The sequence below is a fragment of the Heteronotia binoei genome, chromosome 8 (genome assembly GCF_032191835.1).
Source record: "Heteronotia binoei isolate CCM8104 ecotype False Entrance Well chromosome 8, APGP_CSIRO_Hbin_v1, whole genome shotgun sequence".
Lineage (NCBI taxonomy): Eukaryota > Metazoa > Chordata > Lepidosauria > Squamata > Gekkonidae > Heteronotia > Heteronotia binoei.
The window spans coordinates 25,361,316-25,377,571 of NC_083230.1; the positions used below are offsets into that span (position 1 = coordinate 25,361,316).

Genomic DNA, 16,256 nt, shown 5'->3' on the forward strand with positions numbered 1-16,256 from the left:
TGCTTCAGGCATGTCAGAGACTGCATACAGACACAGTAGAGTCCACTGGTCTGGCACTGTCTAATAGTTTGGACTAGAGATGGGCACAAATTGAAGCATGAATTACGATTTGTGCCTAAAATAGCCAATTCATTCCGAGTCGGTTTGCATGACTTGCAAAACAAAGCGGTTTGTCTGCGTTGTTATTTGTGGATGATCCTCCTCATGTGCCGCAGTGTACCCAGTGTGATGACATTACCCAGAAGCGGTGCTCTCGTACCAGGCATGTCACTCCAGTAAACATGCCCAGCACGATAGCAACGCTTCTGGGTGACATCATAACGCTGGGCATGTTCGCGGCATGCCAGCACTTTCTAGCCCTCCTGAACCAAATAAACCAACAAACCAGAATTTGTTCAGAATTTTTTTTCTAAAAAAAGAACCGAATTATCAAATAGGGCAAACCAACCAACGAACCACAAAACAAAATGAACCAGTGTTTTTGCATTTTGTGCCCATCCCTAGTTTAGACTATCTTGTGGCAAAATATTTTGTGTATTATATGAGGGGAAGGACAGGAGACCACAAGGCTAGGATTTTTGTGTGGGCTCACCCAACCTTCTGTCATCTATCGATAACTTTTACATCGATCCGCGCACAGAAAGTGACCACCTGCCCCTAACTCTATCCCTACGATTGGATCTGGAGGTTAATATGGTATCACCTTCCCAATCCATGAAGGCCCCTGAGAATGTTCTAAAAAAAATCAAGTGGTCCCCGGCCCTAGAAAGGGAGTTTTCTTCCCTCTTTGGCTCTGAAGCGCTATGCAGATTAAGGGATTCAATCATAAATTCCAATTCAGATGATTCAATCCTTTCAGGATTTTCATTATTAATTGATTATTGTAGTGCCAAAGCTAAACCGGTGATCTTGTCTAGGTCTAGTTTCTCCAGCTGGTTCGATACAGATTGTTTAGCTTGGAAACAAGAACTGAGAGCTCATTTTAAAGAGGCTTGTCACTCCAAAGACCAATCAAAAATTAAGGCCTACATTGCTTACAAGACAGCCTACCTGGAGCTTACTACATCCAAAAAGAAAGCTTTCTTTCAGAATAAATGGGACCAACTTTACCACTCGATAAAATCTAACGATAATAAGGCCTTCTGGAGAATCATTTCAGGTAATCTAAAAAACAATTCTGCTACTGACCCAAATATCTCTGAGCAAACATGGGTTGATTACTTCTCTAACATTTTTGCTGCCCCATGTGTATCCCCTCCTATCTTAGCAAACCCCTCAGTTACTGATATGCCGGTCTGGCCTCCAGTAACTCTAGAGGAAATCAGTGAGTTATTGAAGGATTTAAAAGCGGGTAAAGCACCTGGCCCTGATGGCCTTCCCGCTGAGGTATTCACAAAGTTTGCCGATTGGTGGCTCTTGCCCCTTGCAAAATTGTTCTCTTTTATCGATCTGCATGGCTCCATCCCTGACTCTTGGCTTGACTCTATAATTATCCCAATATACAAAAAGGGGGGGTTGGAGTTACCAGAAAACTTCCGCCCCATTAGTTTATTATCTATAGTGGGCAAATTGTATGCAAAACATTTAGAACTCCGATTAACTGACTGGATGCGCCTAGGCAACATCATAGGTCCTGAACAGATTGGCTTCTCCAAAGGCAAATCTGCTATGGATCACTGCTGCACTCTGGCCTTCCTTGCTGAAAAATATATGCATACCGGGTCAAAAAAATTATATGCTGCCTTCATCGATTTGAAGGGTGCTTTTGATTCAATAGATAGAGCCCAACTATGGATCAAGCTAGGTTACCTGGGAATGGACCCTCGTTTGCTGTTTCTCTTGAGGAAACTTCATTCTAATACCTTTTGCCAAGTGAAATTTTCTTCTAGCGGTGACTTGACTAGTAAAATCCCAGTGTTAAAGGGGGTAAAACAAGGTTGTGTGCTGGCCCCACATCTTTTTAATTTATTTTTAACTGACCTGGCACAATTTTTGACCCCTATCAATGGTCATCCGCCTAAACTTGCAGGCCGAGCGGTCCCCTTATTACTTTATGCCGATGACACTACCATCCTCTCTTGTACAAGAGTGGGCCTGCAAAGGTATTTGAACGCCTTTTATGACTACTGTAATTGTAATTCACTTACTATCAATTATACCAAATCTAAAGTAGTTGTCTTTTCAAATTGCTGGGGCCCACAGAGATGGTTTATTGGCAATTCAACAATCGAGCAAACAAAATTTTTTAAATACTTGGGGATCACTTTTAACCACAAGTTAAGCTGGGTTTCACATCGTAACAACACCATCAACTTGGCTAAGTGTTCAGCTGCTCAAATTAAACAGTTTTTCTTTGCAAGGGGCAACCAATTAGTTCCAGCAGCTATTAAAGTATTCAAAGCCAAAACGCTTGCCCAAATCCTCTATGGTATCCCTATATGGATCTCAGCTTTTACCAGGAAAGTGGAGGGCATTCAAGCCTCATTCTTTAGACAAATTCTTGGTTTGCCAAAATGTGTGTCCTACTTTGCTCTCTGCTCTGAAGTGGGTCAGTCTTTGGTGCAGACAAAAGCCTGGATTGCAGTGTTTAAATTCTGGCTCAAAATTCATTTTAGAACAGATCCCAACAGCCTTCTTGATTGTATGAAAAGAGACCCATATATTTCGTCCTGGACAGCAGTGCTTCTGTCTAAACTCAATCAATTGGGGTTAGAGATAGATGATTTTTCTACCTCTGAAGAGTCATATATCTTCAGATGTATTAAACTGAGACTGTGGGAATTGGAGGAAACGAAATTACGGCCAACTCTCCTTTATACTTGCTCTCCAGCTTCCTTAGGTCTTTATGCTTTTTGTGGCAAAATGCCCAATTATCTATCAGACCTAACCACTCCAAGTCATCGCAGGGCATTTATGTTGGCCAGACTAAACGCGTTTCCCTCCAAAGTTTTACAAGGGAGATATCAGCGAGTCCCTTTAGCCGACAGACTTTGCTCCTGTGGAGCGAATACCCCTGACTCAATCCAGCATATATTGCTTGATTGTTCTTTTTACCATAACCTCCGTAAAGATTTATTTGGCAAGCTTTCTTTTTCTCCAGATTTGTCTATTCTGCCACCCTGTTATTATTTATTGAGTGATACTGAGGGGGTGGTTAGTGAGGCTGTGGCAAAATTTCTGGCTGACATCCTTAAATTTAATTCTGACCATGTTTGAATGTATCTGTAAGCTCGGTTTTATTTTGATTTTATCTCCAATGTTTAAATTTTTATATTCTGTGTATTTTTATCTGAATCTATTATGCCATTAAAGGTTTGGTATGGTATGGTATGGCTAGGATCTGCAGGACAGAATACAAAACATTTGCATGCATAATCTCAAAAGCAAGTTCTGTTCAGTTGCTTTTTTCGTGTAATTCTTCCTTCATCCTAAATTATATATTAAGACAATAGCAGAATAGGCCAGGCATAGAACACCAGCAGATCTGGGAATCTCAGAAACCTCTTTTCATCCACGTACTTAGCTAAGCTTATTGTAGTTTTGTTTTTAAAAACCCTGTAACCCTTCCCCCCCCCCATGTACATTTCTGACTTAAATAATCAATTTCATATGGGTAGCCTGTGAAGTCTAAATCGAGAAAATAGAGCTAGAAAATCAATAACTGTCTTCTTGGTTTCTGCAGTATGGAGGCAGGAGGAGCTTGCCCGCCTCAACAATACCTTCACTGGAGCTGAGCTCAAGGCAGCGCTCTGTGCACTTTTAGAGAAAGAGGCCCAGCTGATAGCTTCCATTGGGAGGCACAAACTCAATGCTGATGACGAGAACGAGCAAAAGGCAATCCTGTCCTTCCTGGAAAAGGTCAGTGAGAGAATATCAAGCTGAAACTTGACTTGTCAAGTAGAGTTCAAAACCCTGCATTAACATTTACAAACGTACAGCAAAAAAAGAAAAGAAAAGCATAGTAATTACCTTGACCAATTGAACATAGGAACCGGCGGCCCTCTGCTTGTATGCCTAGCAGTAAAATTTGTTTGTTAGGTGTTGTTATTCAAAGCCTTTGTATGTGCCTGTTAACTGAGTCTTCATCTTTAAGATGGGAGTCTTGGGCACCAGGTAAACTTCAATCAATGCTACATTGAGAGGCACAAGCAGCTAACAGTGCAATCCTATGCAGTATTACCTCAGCCTAAACATATTGATTTCAGCAGCCTGCATAGGATTGCCCTATAAAGCATACTACAGTAGGTCTCTTTTCTTTTCTTTTCTTTCTTTCTTTCTTTCTTTCTTTCTTTCTTTCTTTCTTTCTTTCTTTCTTTCTTTCTTTCTTTCTTTCTTTCTTTCTTTCTTTCTTTCTTCCTTCCTTCCTTCCTTCCTTCCTTCCTTCCTTCCTTCCTTCCTTCCTTCCTTCCTTCCTTCCTTCCTTCCTTCCTTCCTTCCTTCCTTCCTTCCTTCCTTCCTTCCTTCCTTCCTTCCTTCCGTGTCCAGTTATCAGTTCCTCATTTAATTATAATGCTAAACCGTCTAAGAATCTGTCAAATTCTCACATGGATTCCTATTTTATTAATCTATTTTTGTTTGCGTGGTTGTTTTGGTATATTTTTTTTCCCCTCTTTGCTTCTTTTTTCTTTTTTGCCATCAAGTAACAACTGACTTGCGGTAACTTCAGTTTTCAAGGCAAGAGACATTCAGAAATGGGTTGCCACTGCCTGCCTCTATATAGCACCCCTGGTATCCATTGGTGGTCTCGTATCCAAATACTTAACCAGGGTCAGCTCTGCTTAGCTTTCAAGATATGACAAGATCAGCCTAGCCTGGGCTATGCAGGTCAGGGTTTCTCATTCACATTCGCTTAATTTACATGCTAAGAAAAACTCGGTAGAGGACTTAATCTCTTTTTTAAAAAATACTTCCAGTGTTGTGGGATCAGCCTTTTTCTTACTGTTGCAACGTTGCTGAGAAATATGCCGTACTTTGGATATTGCATCATGTGAACTGTTACGAAGAGTAGTTTTTATGTGTGGGGTTTTTAGGTTTAGAAGTTTTGAATGTGTTCTTTTGGGGGAAGTCCTCTACATCGCTGATAAAAATGGTTACAATCCTGCTCCTTTAGCCTGTCCAGTTTAGAATTGCAGTTGCTTCACTCAGCGCACTGCAAGCTTAAAGGCAATTTGCAGGAAATGGAGCTCCTTTCCTCTCCTCTCATCGAAGCATTCAGTAGTCCCTGTTATATAGGGTTGCTAACTTCCAGGTAGCACCTGGAGATCTCCCACTATTACAGTTGATCTCCAGGTAACCAAGATCGGTTTCTCTGAGAAAATGGCTGCTTTGGAAGGTGGACCGTATGGCATTATACGGCTGAGGTTCCTCCCCTCCCCAAACCCCACCATCCACACCCAAAATCTTCAGGTATTTCCCAAACCAGAGCTGGCAACCCTACTGTTACCCCATGCTAGTTGTATCTAGGCCATGAGTAACTGGCATGCCAGAAGCATTGGGAAGGATAGTTGACAAGGCAGGCTGTGGGAGGACCTTAGCTTGCTATGAATGGCCTGGCATAGGGCAGTATCTCCTGACAACAGTGGCACACTAACAGTGGGAATCAGTGTGGCATGGAATGGGAAGGTTACACTAAAGTCCTATGTGTATCTTCCTTCTCATATCCCATATGCAGAGAAGGATGTAGCTCTTCTGCTTGAACCTTTGAGCTTGTAGTCGTTAGGCTGTTTGGCCATGTGTCCACAAATTTGACTTACCATGACACTGCAGAATCTTTAAAGTGAATGGAGCATTGTGGGATAAACTGTAGTCTGGAAGCTTGCACAGAGGAGCAGTTGGCTGCCCCCTTTTCTTTGGGTTCGATGCTTATTTTATTGTATTTTTGGCACAAGAAGAAAAGTATATGTCAAAATGGGGGAATTGTTCTTTTTTAAAAAAACAGGATAAATATGCTATGTTTACTTACCAACCTCCAGATGTCACTGGAAGCCACTGCAATAAAAAAATCATTTGGAAGCTTTGCAATGAATTGCAGCTGAAAAGAGAGAACTGAAACTGTGATAATTTGACAAATGTTTGTAAAGAAAATGGGTTTTGAAGAAGAGGAGAGGGGAGATTGTCAGGTACATGTAGTAAGAAGAAGAAGAAGATATTGGATTTATATCCCGCCTTCCACTCCAAAGAGTCTCAGAGCGGCTCACAATCTGCTCTGCCTTCCTCCCCCACAACAGACACCCTGTGAAGTGGGTGGGGCTGGAGAGGGCTCTCACAGCAGCTGCCCTTTCAAGGACAACCTTTGCCAGAGCTATGGCTGACCCAAGGCCATTCCAGCAGGTGCAAGTGGAGGAGTGGGGAATCAAACCCGGTTCTCCCAGATAAGAGTCCGCACACTTAACCACTACACCAAACTGGCTCTAATATGGTAGAAGGCATTCAGTCATCATTCAAATGCTGGTTTCCACCATATAATCACCCACAGAGGTAACCCATGTGACTAGTTGTTGTCCTGCAACTCAACCATGACTTTGTGGAGGCCATAAGATTGTTGTGGGCCAGTGCCTTCACATGGAAGGGTGGACACGTGGTTGCTGATTTTTACATGTCCATAATAGTTCTGAGAAAGACCACTATAACCACACTAATTACAATGGTCACATGTACAGCTGCTCTGTGAAGGTGATGGTTGATAGCACCGACCTTTCCTTCCAAACCTGGCTGTCAGCCTAGCATGTCCCTAGAAGAATGGAGGCCAAAATGCTGCTTAGCCTGCCCCAGGAGTCTGGGCAGCCTGATCTTACTCGTATAGGGCATTAAAGAAGCTGGTTTGAGTCTTCTACTGTTTTTTGCTGAGTACTGAGATTCTGCCATTTTTCATGCACTTGAAATCCAACTTGGTAGACTGAGATAACTTTTTTTGGCTGGCTCTTAGTAAACATTTGTTTTTCACACACCCATCCTTTCCTTTTATGGTGTATAGATCTATCTTCTCATTGGCTAATTTCAAAGAACGTCACTTATTGTGCTCAAGTTTAACTTCACATATCTCTAAGCAGGATAGGACCTTTTCCAAAAGTAAAATCCTGACCTTGGTTTTAGCACAACTAAACCTCTGGCATGTTAAATAACTAAGAGACTGAGCTATGAATTGGAAAGCATTGCCTTTGAGTCTTGACTCTACCATAAACTAAATGGCCTTGACTGAGCAACTGCCCACCAGTGCAATATAATAATTCTGCCTTGCAAAGTTGTTGTAAGGATTACAGTGTAATAGTCCTTTTTGAGATTCATTAAGTATGTCCAGTGAATAGACATGGGGAAACAGGTTTGTGGAGGCCAGACCTATCCCCAACCCATGTGTATTCATTAGAACTTTTGCACTTGTATGTACAGAGTTGCATTCAAATTTCCCATCTCTTTAAGCTTCTGGAAATAGCAGCTGCAGGGGTCAGATGTGGATTGGATCCTTGGAACTGGGCATCCCACCCCCCACACTGTTTTCCTAATGTGAAACCGCATGCTAGAGGTGCTGTTTGTTCCAGTAGAGAAAAGGGGTGGGAGGAAATGCTCTAGATAAATTGGTTCAGGGACCTCACCCAGGAGGCACACACTCTCATAGATTATAGATGATTATGCCTGTGAATTGGATACAGACTGGGAGTTATAGGAGGAAGGAATGAACAATTTGAAAGATCCTCCCTCAGAATACTCTAAGCTCTTAGGGGGGTATTTCCCCATCACCATCTTTTTCTTCTTCTACTGTAACTGATTCTCAGCAGCTCTCAACATTCTGGAGTCAGTGAACATTATACCCACTGGGACAGCAGAAGGGGGATATATTTTTTTTTACACGTAACTATTTTGTTTGCTAAGTATGTAAAACTACAAATCTTGTCTGTGAATGAGGCTCCTTCCAGATAGACAGTCTACCTTCCTAGGGTTGCCAGCCTCCAGGTGTTACCAGAATTGTTGGTGGCTTCCCTTTTTGGAGGGGGGGGAATTAGCAGAGGTAGACTTAGGTAGAGCTATTTGTGAAGCAGTCTCTCACCAAGTGTATAGGAAGGTCAGGTTTCAGAAAGAAGACTCTAGAGTTAAAAATGTTTTCTTGGAAAAATATGTAGAAAACATATTCACAATTAAAGCAATCAAAACACACATGATCAAGAATCAGGAAAATCAGGAGTGAAAAGCAGAGACTTTTAGGAGTAGTTATGGGGACTATACTATCTTTCTGGATGTGCAGACGTCCTTGCAGCAGAGATTGGGGAAGAAAAGAGAGAGACAGTCACAACCAGTGTTTCGCATCTCAAAAGGACCCAAAACTAGCGTAATAGGGGTGTAATCTTACTGGGGTCCTCAGATTGCACAATAGGGTGAGGTTTCTCTCCTGTTTTATAGTATTTGGAGGGGCGAGTTAATGATTGTTGATGGCTTTCCTAGGTGTTTTGAATGGATTCCTAGTTTGAAACAAAAGGTGGGAATGGGTTCCTAATGAGGGTCAGGAAGAGCCATCTTGTTTAATGTTAGAGATTAATTTTATTTTGGTACTTATGGGGAAGAGGCAGGAAGGAAGAGGGGTTGTGCAATGGGTTTGCACATTAACAAAAGGACAACAGAATGATCTCGGTCCGTATCCAAGGCAAACCATTCAATATCACAGTAATCCAAGTCTATGCCCCAACCACTGATGCAGAAGAGGCTGAAGTGGACCAGTTCTATGAAGATCTACAACACCTTCTAGAATTAAAAAAAGATGTCCTCCTCATCATAGGGGACTGGAATGCTAAAGTAGGAAGTCAAAAGGTGACTGGAACAACTGACAAGTTTGGCCTTGGAGAACAAAATGAAGCCGGGCAAAGGCTAATAGAGTTTTGTCAAGAGAACAAGCTTGTCATAGCGAACACCCTCTTCTAACAACTTAAAAGGTGACTCTACACGTGGACATCACCTGATGGGCAACACAGAAATCAGATTGATGATATATTCTGCAGTCAGATGGAGAAGCTCCTTACAGTCAGCAAAAACAAGACCTGGAGCTGACTGCGGCTCAGAGCTACTCATCGCAAAATTGAGGCTTAAACTGAAGAAAACTGGGGAAGCCATTAGACCATTCAGGTTTGACCTTGATCACATCCCTTATGAATATACAGTGGAGGTGAAAAATAGGTTTAAGGAACTAGAGTTGATAGACAGTGCCTGAAGAACTATGGACGGAGGTTTGTGACATTGTACAGAAGGCAGCAATCAGCACCATCCCAAAGAAAAAGAAATGCAAGAAAGCAAAGTGGCTGTCTGATGAGGCTTTACAAATAGCTGAGTAAAGAAGGAAAGCAAAAGGCAAAGGTAAAAAGGAAAGATTCACCCAACTGAATGCAGATTTCCAGAGAACAGCAAGGAGAGATGAGGAGGCCTTCCCGAAGGAACAATGCAAAGCAATAGAGGAAAATAATAGAATGGGAAGGACAAGACATCTATTCAAGAAAATTGGAGAAATCAAGGGAACGTTTCATGCAAAGATGGCCATGATAAAGGACAAAAACGGTAGGGACCTAACAGAAGCAGAAGAGATCAGGAAGAGGTGGCAAGAATACACAGAAGAATTATACAAGAAGGATCTCAATGTCCCGGACAACCACGACAGTGAAATCGACAACCTTGAGCCAGACATCTTGGAGTGTGAAGTCAAATGGACTTTAGAAAGCATTACTAACAACAAAGTGAGCAGAGATGATGGTAACCCAGTTGAGCTATTCAAAGTCCTAAAAGATGATGCTGTTAAAGTGATGCACACACTATGTCAACAAATTTGGAAAGCACACAGTGGCCACAGGATTGGAAAAGATCAGTTTATATTCCAATTCCAAAGAAGGGTAATGCCAAGGAATGTTCAAACCATTGCACCATTACACTCATTTCACATGCCAGCAAGGTCATGCTAAAGATCCTACAAGCTAGACTTCAGCAGTATGTAGATCGGGAACTACCAGAAGTTCAAGCTGCGTTTCGGAGAGGTAGAGGAACTAGAGATCAAATTGCCAACATTCGCTGGATTATGGAGAAAGCTCGGGAGTATCAGAAAAACGTCTATTTCCGCTTCATTGACTATGCTAAAGCCTTTGATTGTGTGGATCACAACGAACTGTGGCAAGTCCTTAAAGAGATGGGAGTACCAGACCACCTCACATGTCTCCTGAGAAACCTGTATAAGGGTCAAGAAGCAACAGTCAGAACGGGATATGGAACAACTGATTGGTTTAGAATAGGAAAAGGAGTTCAACAAGGATGTATATTGTCACCCTGCTTATTTAATTTATATGCAGAGTACATCATGTGGAATGCTGGCCTGAATGAAGCACAAGCCGGAATTAAGATTGCTGGGAAAAACATCAACAACCTCAGATATGCAGATGACACCACTCTAATGGCAGAAAGTGAGAAGGACCTAAAGAACCTCTTGTTGAGGGTGAAAGAGGAGCACAAAAGTAGGAGACTGGAACTAGCCTTGAGGATGCCTGTTTTGCAACCTTAGGTAGAAACAGTTTTTGGAGAGCCATGGAAGGCTTTTAGCCCAAGCAGAGAGGGTCCTCCCTTGGCCTGCTTTTGTAGGATCTCTGGTTCAGATCAGAATGTGAGGACCCCATTGCTTGTTGAGGTGTTTCCATTAGTCAGGCAACACCTCTTGGCTACACAGGTGGGGGCTGGAGATCTCCTGTTTTTACAACTGATCACCAGCTGTCAGAGATCAGCTTCCCTGGAGAAAATTGCTGCTTTGAAGGGTGGGCTGTATGGCACTGTACCATGCTGAGGTTTCTCCTCTCCTCTCCTCTCCCCAGACCCCACCCTCTCCCGAATCCACTCCACATATTTTCCAACACAGACCTGGCAACCCTAAAGCTGACTAATATTTATCATATTTATTTAGCATAATTATATTCCACTTTTCTCAGATATATAAAAAGAAGTCTGAAAGCAGAACTTGGGTATGGATAAAAGACAGGCTTGCTGAGGGAGCACTTGGCTCCTTTGCTAAAGATTTAACACTTTTAATTGAGTGACTTTTTCTGCTCTTCTGATAGCCTGTAAAAATGTGCCATTTTTTAACACTGTCTAAAAGTTTGCCACAAGATTATCATATTTGCCACAAGATTATCATTATCATATTATCTATCTACTTATGGACGACCGACCTGTCTCCGCCCCAGAAAATCTAGATCGGGCATTGCAGGCCGTGGCTGAGTGGCTCAGACTGAGTGGACTGAGACTGAATCCTGCGAAGACAGAGGTCCTCTGTTTGGGCCGTCGTGGACCGGGGGGGGAAATCCCCCTGCCGACTTTTGACGGTGCGCCGCTGACGGCAGCGGACAGGGTCAAGAGCCTGGGGGTGCTGTTGGAGCTGTCCCTAAAGATGGAGGCTCAGATAGCAACCACTGCCAAGTCCGCGTTCTTTCATCTTAGACGGGCAAGGCAGTTGGCCCCCTTCCTGGACCGCGACGACCTAGCAACAGTGATCCATGCTACGGTCACCTCGAGATTGGATTACTGCAATGCCCTCTACATGGGGCTGCCCCTGTGCCGGACCCGGAAATTGCAGTTGGTGCAGAATGCCGCGGCCCGGCTGTTATTGGGCCTCCCAAGGTGGGGGCACATCCGGCCGGGCCTTCGGGCTCTGCACTGGCTTCCAATAACATACCGAGTCCGGTACAAGGTGCTGGTCATTACCTTTAAAGCCCTATATGGCCTAGGACCTGCCTACCTGAAGGACCGTCTCTCCCCACACGTTCCCCAGAGAGTACTGAGGTCTGGGACTCAAAACCTTCTCACCATCCCCGGGCCCAAGGAAGTCCGTCTCAAGACAACCAGAGACAGGGCCTTTTCTACAATGGCCCCCACATGGTGGAACCAGCTGCCGGAAGAGGTGAGGGCCCTGCGGGATCTTACTCAGTTCCGCAGGGCCTGTAAGACAACCCTCTTCCGGTTAGCTTATGCCGACTAGATAAATGTAGCTTATCAGATTTTAGTGAAATATACTGGATAGTTTTAATGTTAAGATTTTAAGGTTTTTAGGTTTTTTAAATGTTTTGACTTTTAAATGTATTAACTTTGTACCTTGTTTTTTGTTTTGTCGTTGTTGTGAGCCGCCCTGAGCCACTTTGTGGGAAGGGCGGGATATAAATTATAGAATAAATAAATAAATAAATAAAATATTTTTACCCCTAACAAGATGATCTATCAAGATGGTTATTTGTACCATCTTTTTTTGGTGTATACATCTTTTTTGGTGTATGCAGATAAATTTTCTGCATTGTTATTTATATGAATACAGCACCAAGTAAAAGTAGTTCGTATTTTAACTGAACAAACAAAAACCTTAAGCTGTGAAAATAAAAACTCATTTTCTCAGCCTAGTGACTGGGCACAGAAAAATCATCTGTGAGTATTGAGCGACTTCTAAAAAACCTGACTCATAATACAGGCTTACAGTTTAAACCTTATAGTACCTTAAGAAGGATATAGTTTCCCATGCATACATGGGGAAACAAATTAATAAATCTTCGGTTATGCTACAGCAACAATCCTCTGTTTCTCATTTTCCTAGCTCTAATTGAAAGATTTAAAAATTAATTATCCAGCGAAACCTGTTTCTTGTCAGATTTTGTGGTTTTGGCTTCAGTAAGTTCCAGTTCCAGTGCCAGGTTAAACCCTGTGGAGTCCCCTAGGCAGTCAACATCTTGGAGGGCCCCTTGCAAATTATCTCAGAGTCAGAGAGCCCTTCCTGCAGGCACCTTCGCAAAAGCCCCTTTGACAAAGCTGCGGGGGAGAGGCAGAGAAAGGCAAACTTGGTGATGATGCCGGCAGCAGCTGCACTAGGCGAGTCAGGCAAAGAACAGCTCAGTTGCTGGCTGTGTGTGCAGGCTGGAAGGCTGCAAGCAGGGGAGGAATTGGGGGGGGGGGAGTTGGCCTGGGGGCTGATAGGAATTGGGGGGGGGGGAGTGGGCCTGGGGGCCAGTGCCTACTTGGCCTAATTGTTAATCCAGCCCTGTCCAGTTATCAGTACCGCATGGATTATAATGCTAAACCTTTTAAGAATCTGTCAGATCTCCTATTTTAGTAATCTTTTTTTTTGTTTGCTTGTTTGTTTTAGTATGTCCTTTTTTTCTTTTTGCTGTCGCAGCAGACTTAAGGTAACCCTGTAGGCTTTTCAGAGTCAGAGTCAAGACAGGCTTTATTGGCATAAAAATAACAGTACAAAATGAATATAGCGTAAAACAGGATAAAAACACAACTTTCACGTACACTTGTATGAACAGAAATTATTTTTTGTGATATCCTTTGGTGCAACTTTGGAGCAGAGTACAGAAACTTGGCTGATCTCTCGGTAACACTGATAGAAAAATCATTCAGGAGTCTATGGACCTTAAGTGCATCAGAGCAGTCGATCATGCTGGCTAAAACCAGGTATAAATATGTATAATGTAGATCCGTATACAGATGGCAGTGCAGGAGAATATGAGAAATTGACTCAACACATTTTTGTTTACAAGTGCAATACCTAGCTGAATAGGCTATTTTATTGAATCTGCCATCTTTGGCTAGCTCTTATTGAAAGATTTAAAAATTAATTATCCAGTGAAACCTGTTTCCTGTCAGACTGCGGCTTCTATATGGTTCTGCCTTCAGTAAGTTCCAGTTATCAGTACCTCATGGATTATAATGCTAAATCTAAGAATCTGTCAGATTTGCACTTAAGAACTTATATTTTATTAATCTTTTTTTTTGTTTGCTTGTTTGCTTTGGTATGTCTTTTTTTTCTTTTTGTTGTCGCAGCAGACTTAAGGTAACCCTGTAGGCTTTTCAAGGCAAGAGACATTCAGAAGTGGTTTGCTATTGCCTGCTTTTGCAAAGTAACCCAGGTTTTCCCTGGTGGTCTCCCATCCAAATACTGACCAGAGCCAACTGTCTTTAGCTTCTGAGATCTGATGAGGTCAAACTAGTTTGGCCCATGCAGATCAGAGTGGTATGCATTAATAAAACTTTAAAAACATATTATTCTAAGGGATAGGCATGAAGCAAAATTTGCCTATGGTTTATGAGCCAGCAATGTAGTGGTTAAGAGCAGTGGACTCTAATCTGGAGAACTGGGTTTTATTCCCCATTCCTCCACATGCAGTAGCTGGGGGTGACCTTGGGTCAGTCACAGTTCTCTAAAGAGCAGTTCTCTCAGAGCTCTCTCGGCCCCATCTGCCTCACAGGGTGTCTGCTGCGGGAAGAGGAAGAAAAGGAGATTGTAAGCCAGTCTGAGACTCTAAGTCAGGGGTCCTCAACCTACGGCCCGCTGAGGACGTTTATGCGGCCCGCCGGGTTATGGCAAAATCAGACCGGAAGTGACGTTCGACCTAAACTTGCGTTAGCAACGCACACTTCCGGCACTGGGCTGAGGCGGCGGAGACAGAGTGTGAGGTGATACTAAGGTGAGGTGAGTTCCCAGGCCAGGGTGTGTGGTGTGGGGAAGGGAGAGAGATGCAGAAGACGGAGAACTGACGGCCTTCTACAGTAACGGCAGTCTGGCCCTCCAACAGTCTGAGGGACAGTGAACTGGCCCCCTATTTAAAAAGGTTGAGGACCCCTGCTCTAAGTGAAGTGCCTCAACCTTTCCTGTCTTGTTCCTACTTGATTTTCATTCTCTGCCTCTCTCCTGCTGTTTCACCTGACTCGACATTAACTCTATTACTTTTGTTCTTTAGAATATTTATTCTCCAATAATGTCAACTAGTACCTCATAAGTCCCTTCGTTGAGGATTGCCACTCCCCTCCACAGGCAGTTTGTACTTTTAACCACAGAAATGTAAGAAATTCTGTACAAGCTGGTTGATATTCATCAGGCCAGTAGAATGTGAAAGTCATATTACCATAGGATGCTTTGTATTCTAAAACAAGAACACCAAAAGTCCTAAAAAATGTTTATGCTGCTAGTTCACTTCCATGCTGTGCTGAGCCATATTCCAAAGGATGTTGGAATGGAGTCTTCCCATTTTTAGCCATATTTAGCGATATTATCTACTAGTATACTTTTTACTGGCGGGAAAATGTTTTCCCTCTGCCTTATAGTTATTGCTCTCTGTTTTTTTTGTTTATCAGGAAAACTGTACATTTATTGAGTTTATTGTCGTTTTTTTTGCTTACCTAAACCAAGTGGTTTTGTTTATAGAAGCAAGGATCAAGTTTTCAGGTCTTGTCCTTTATTCAGCTGTTTATCTCATCATTCTGACTGTGCTTCAAAATGTTTCTGCAGTGTGCCAGTCCCAAAAAATGGAAGGCTTTTGATGGTAAAATCACAGAAATGGATACGCAGTTCACTCTGCGTGCCAGGGAACTCCTGGAAATCTTCCGCAGCATTAGTATGAAAGACATTCTTCAAGATGAGCGGCTAGATGTGCTCTTGACACTGAAGCACACGGTGAAGGTACTCTTGTTTCAAGCTCTCAGAGATATCTGAGTGAGATCACACACAGGCGTCAGCAAAGTACTGTGAATATGAAAGGGCCAAAGGGGATGCTGCAATGTATATGTCAGTATTGGTGTTGTGTAATCTTGTACTGACTTCTTAAATTAGCCACAATCCTAAAATACTTGCATATGAGTAAGTCCCATTCTTGCTTCTGAATAAAGATATTTGGGACTAGGCTCTATTAGGAAATATTGATGCTATATTTAATAGGCATCTGTAATGATACCTTAAAAGAGCAATATACTTTGGGCTTCTCATAACTGGATCCACAGCAAGATAAGGTGGGATGGTTGCCTTGGGAGCAGATTTTGGAGGATGGCAGCCATTGTGCACTGCAGCACACCCCACAAGAAGGGCAACCAGTGGATACAGTGCAACTGATATGTTTTTATGCACATCTGTAATACTTTCTTTGTCCTTTGTAGGAGCATGACTGTACGCTCACACATGAAATAGTGGAACTAATAGATAGAGAGGCTGATCTCATGATGAGAGGAGTGAAGGAACATAATCTAGAAGGGCTCAGAAAAAGAATATGTACACTGTTTCTGCAGTATATTAAAACACCACTCTTTAACCCAGAGGTCGCAAGGTATCTCAAGGTATGTCCTTTTCTGTTTCAGATATGTGCCTTTTGTGTATCATCATGGGCTATATAGAGAAATACAATTGCTAGCTCTGAGCAGATGAGAATTGCATGAATTGGTGGATAATAAAGAGAAGACTCAGTGGGGTGGATCCTACCCTTGGGTGAAAT

At 42.7% G+C, this 16,256-nt stretch overlaps 1 protein-coding gene across 1 annotated transcript in view; it reads left to right on the forward strand.

The window, feature by feature from the left end:
* The window catches only part of IQUB (IQ motif and ubiquitin domain containing), a 56,702-nt gene that overhangs the window by 30,550 nt on the left and 9,896 nt on the right, over nt 1–16,256 (forward strand). The window contains 3 exon segments of the mRNA XM_060244820.1: nt 3,683–3,858; nt 15,284–15,454; nt 15,925–16,101. Of these exon segments, the coding sequence (XP_060100803.1) occupies nt 3,683–3,858; nt 15,284–15,454; nt 15,925–16,101 (524 nt within the window).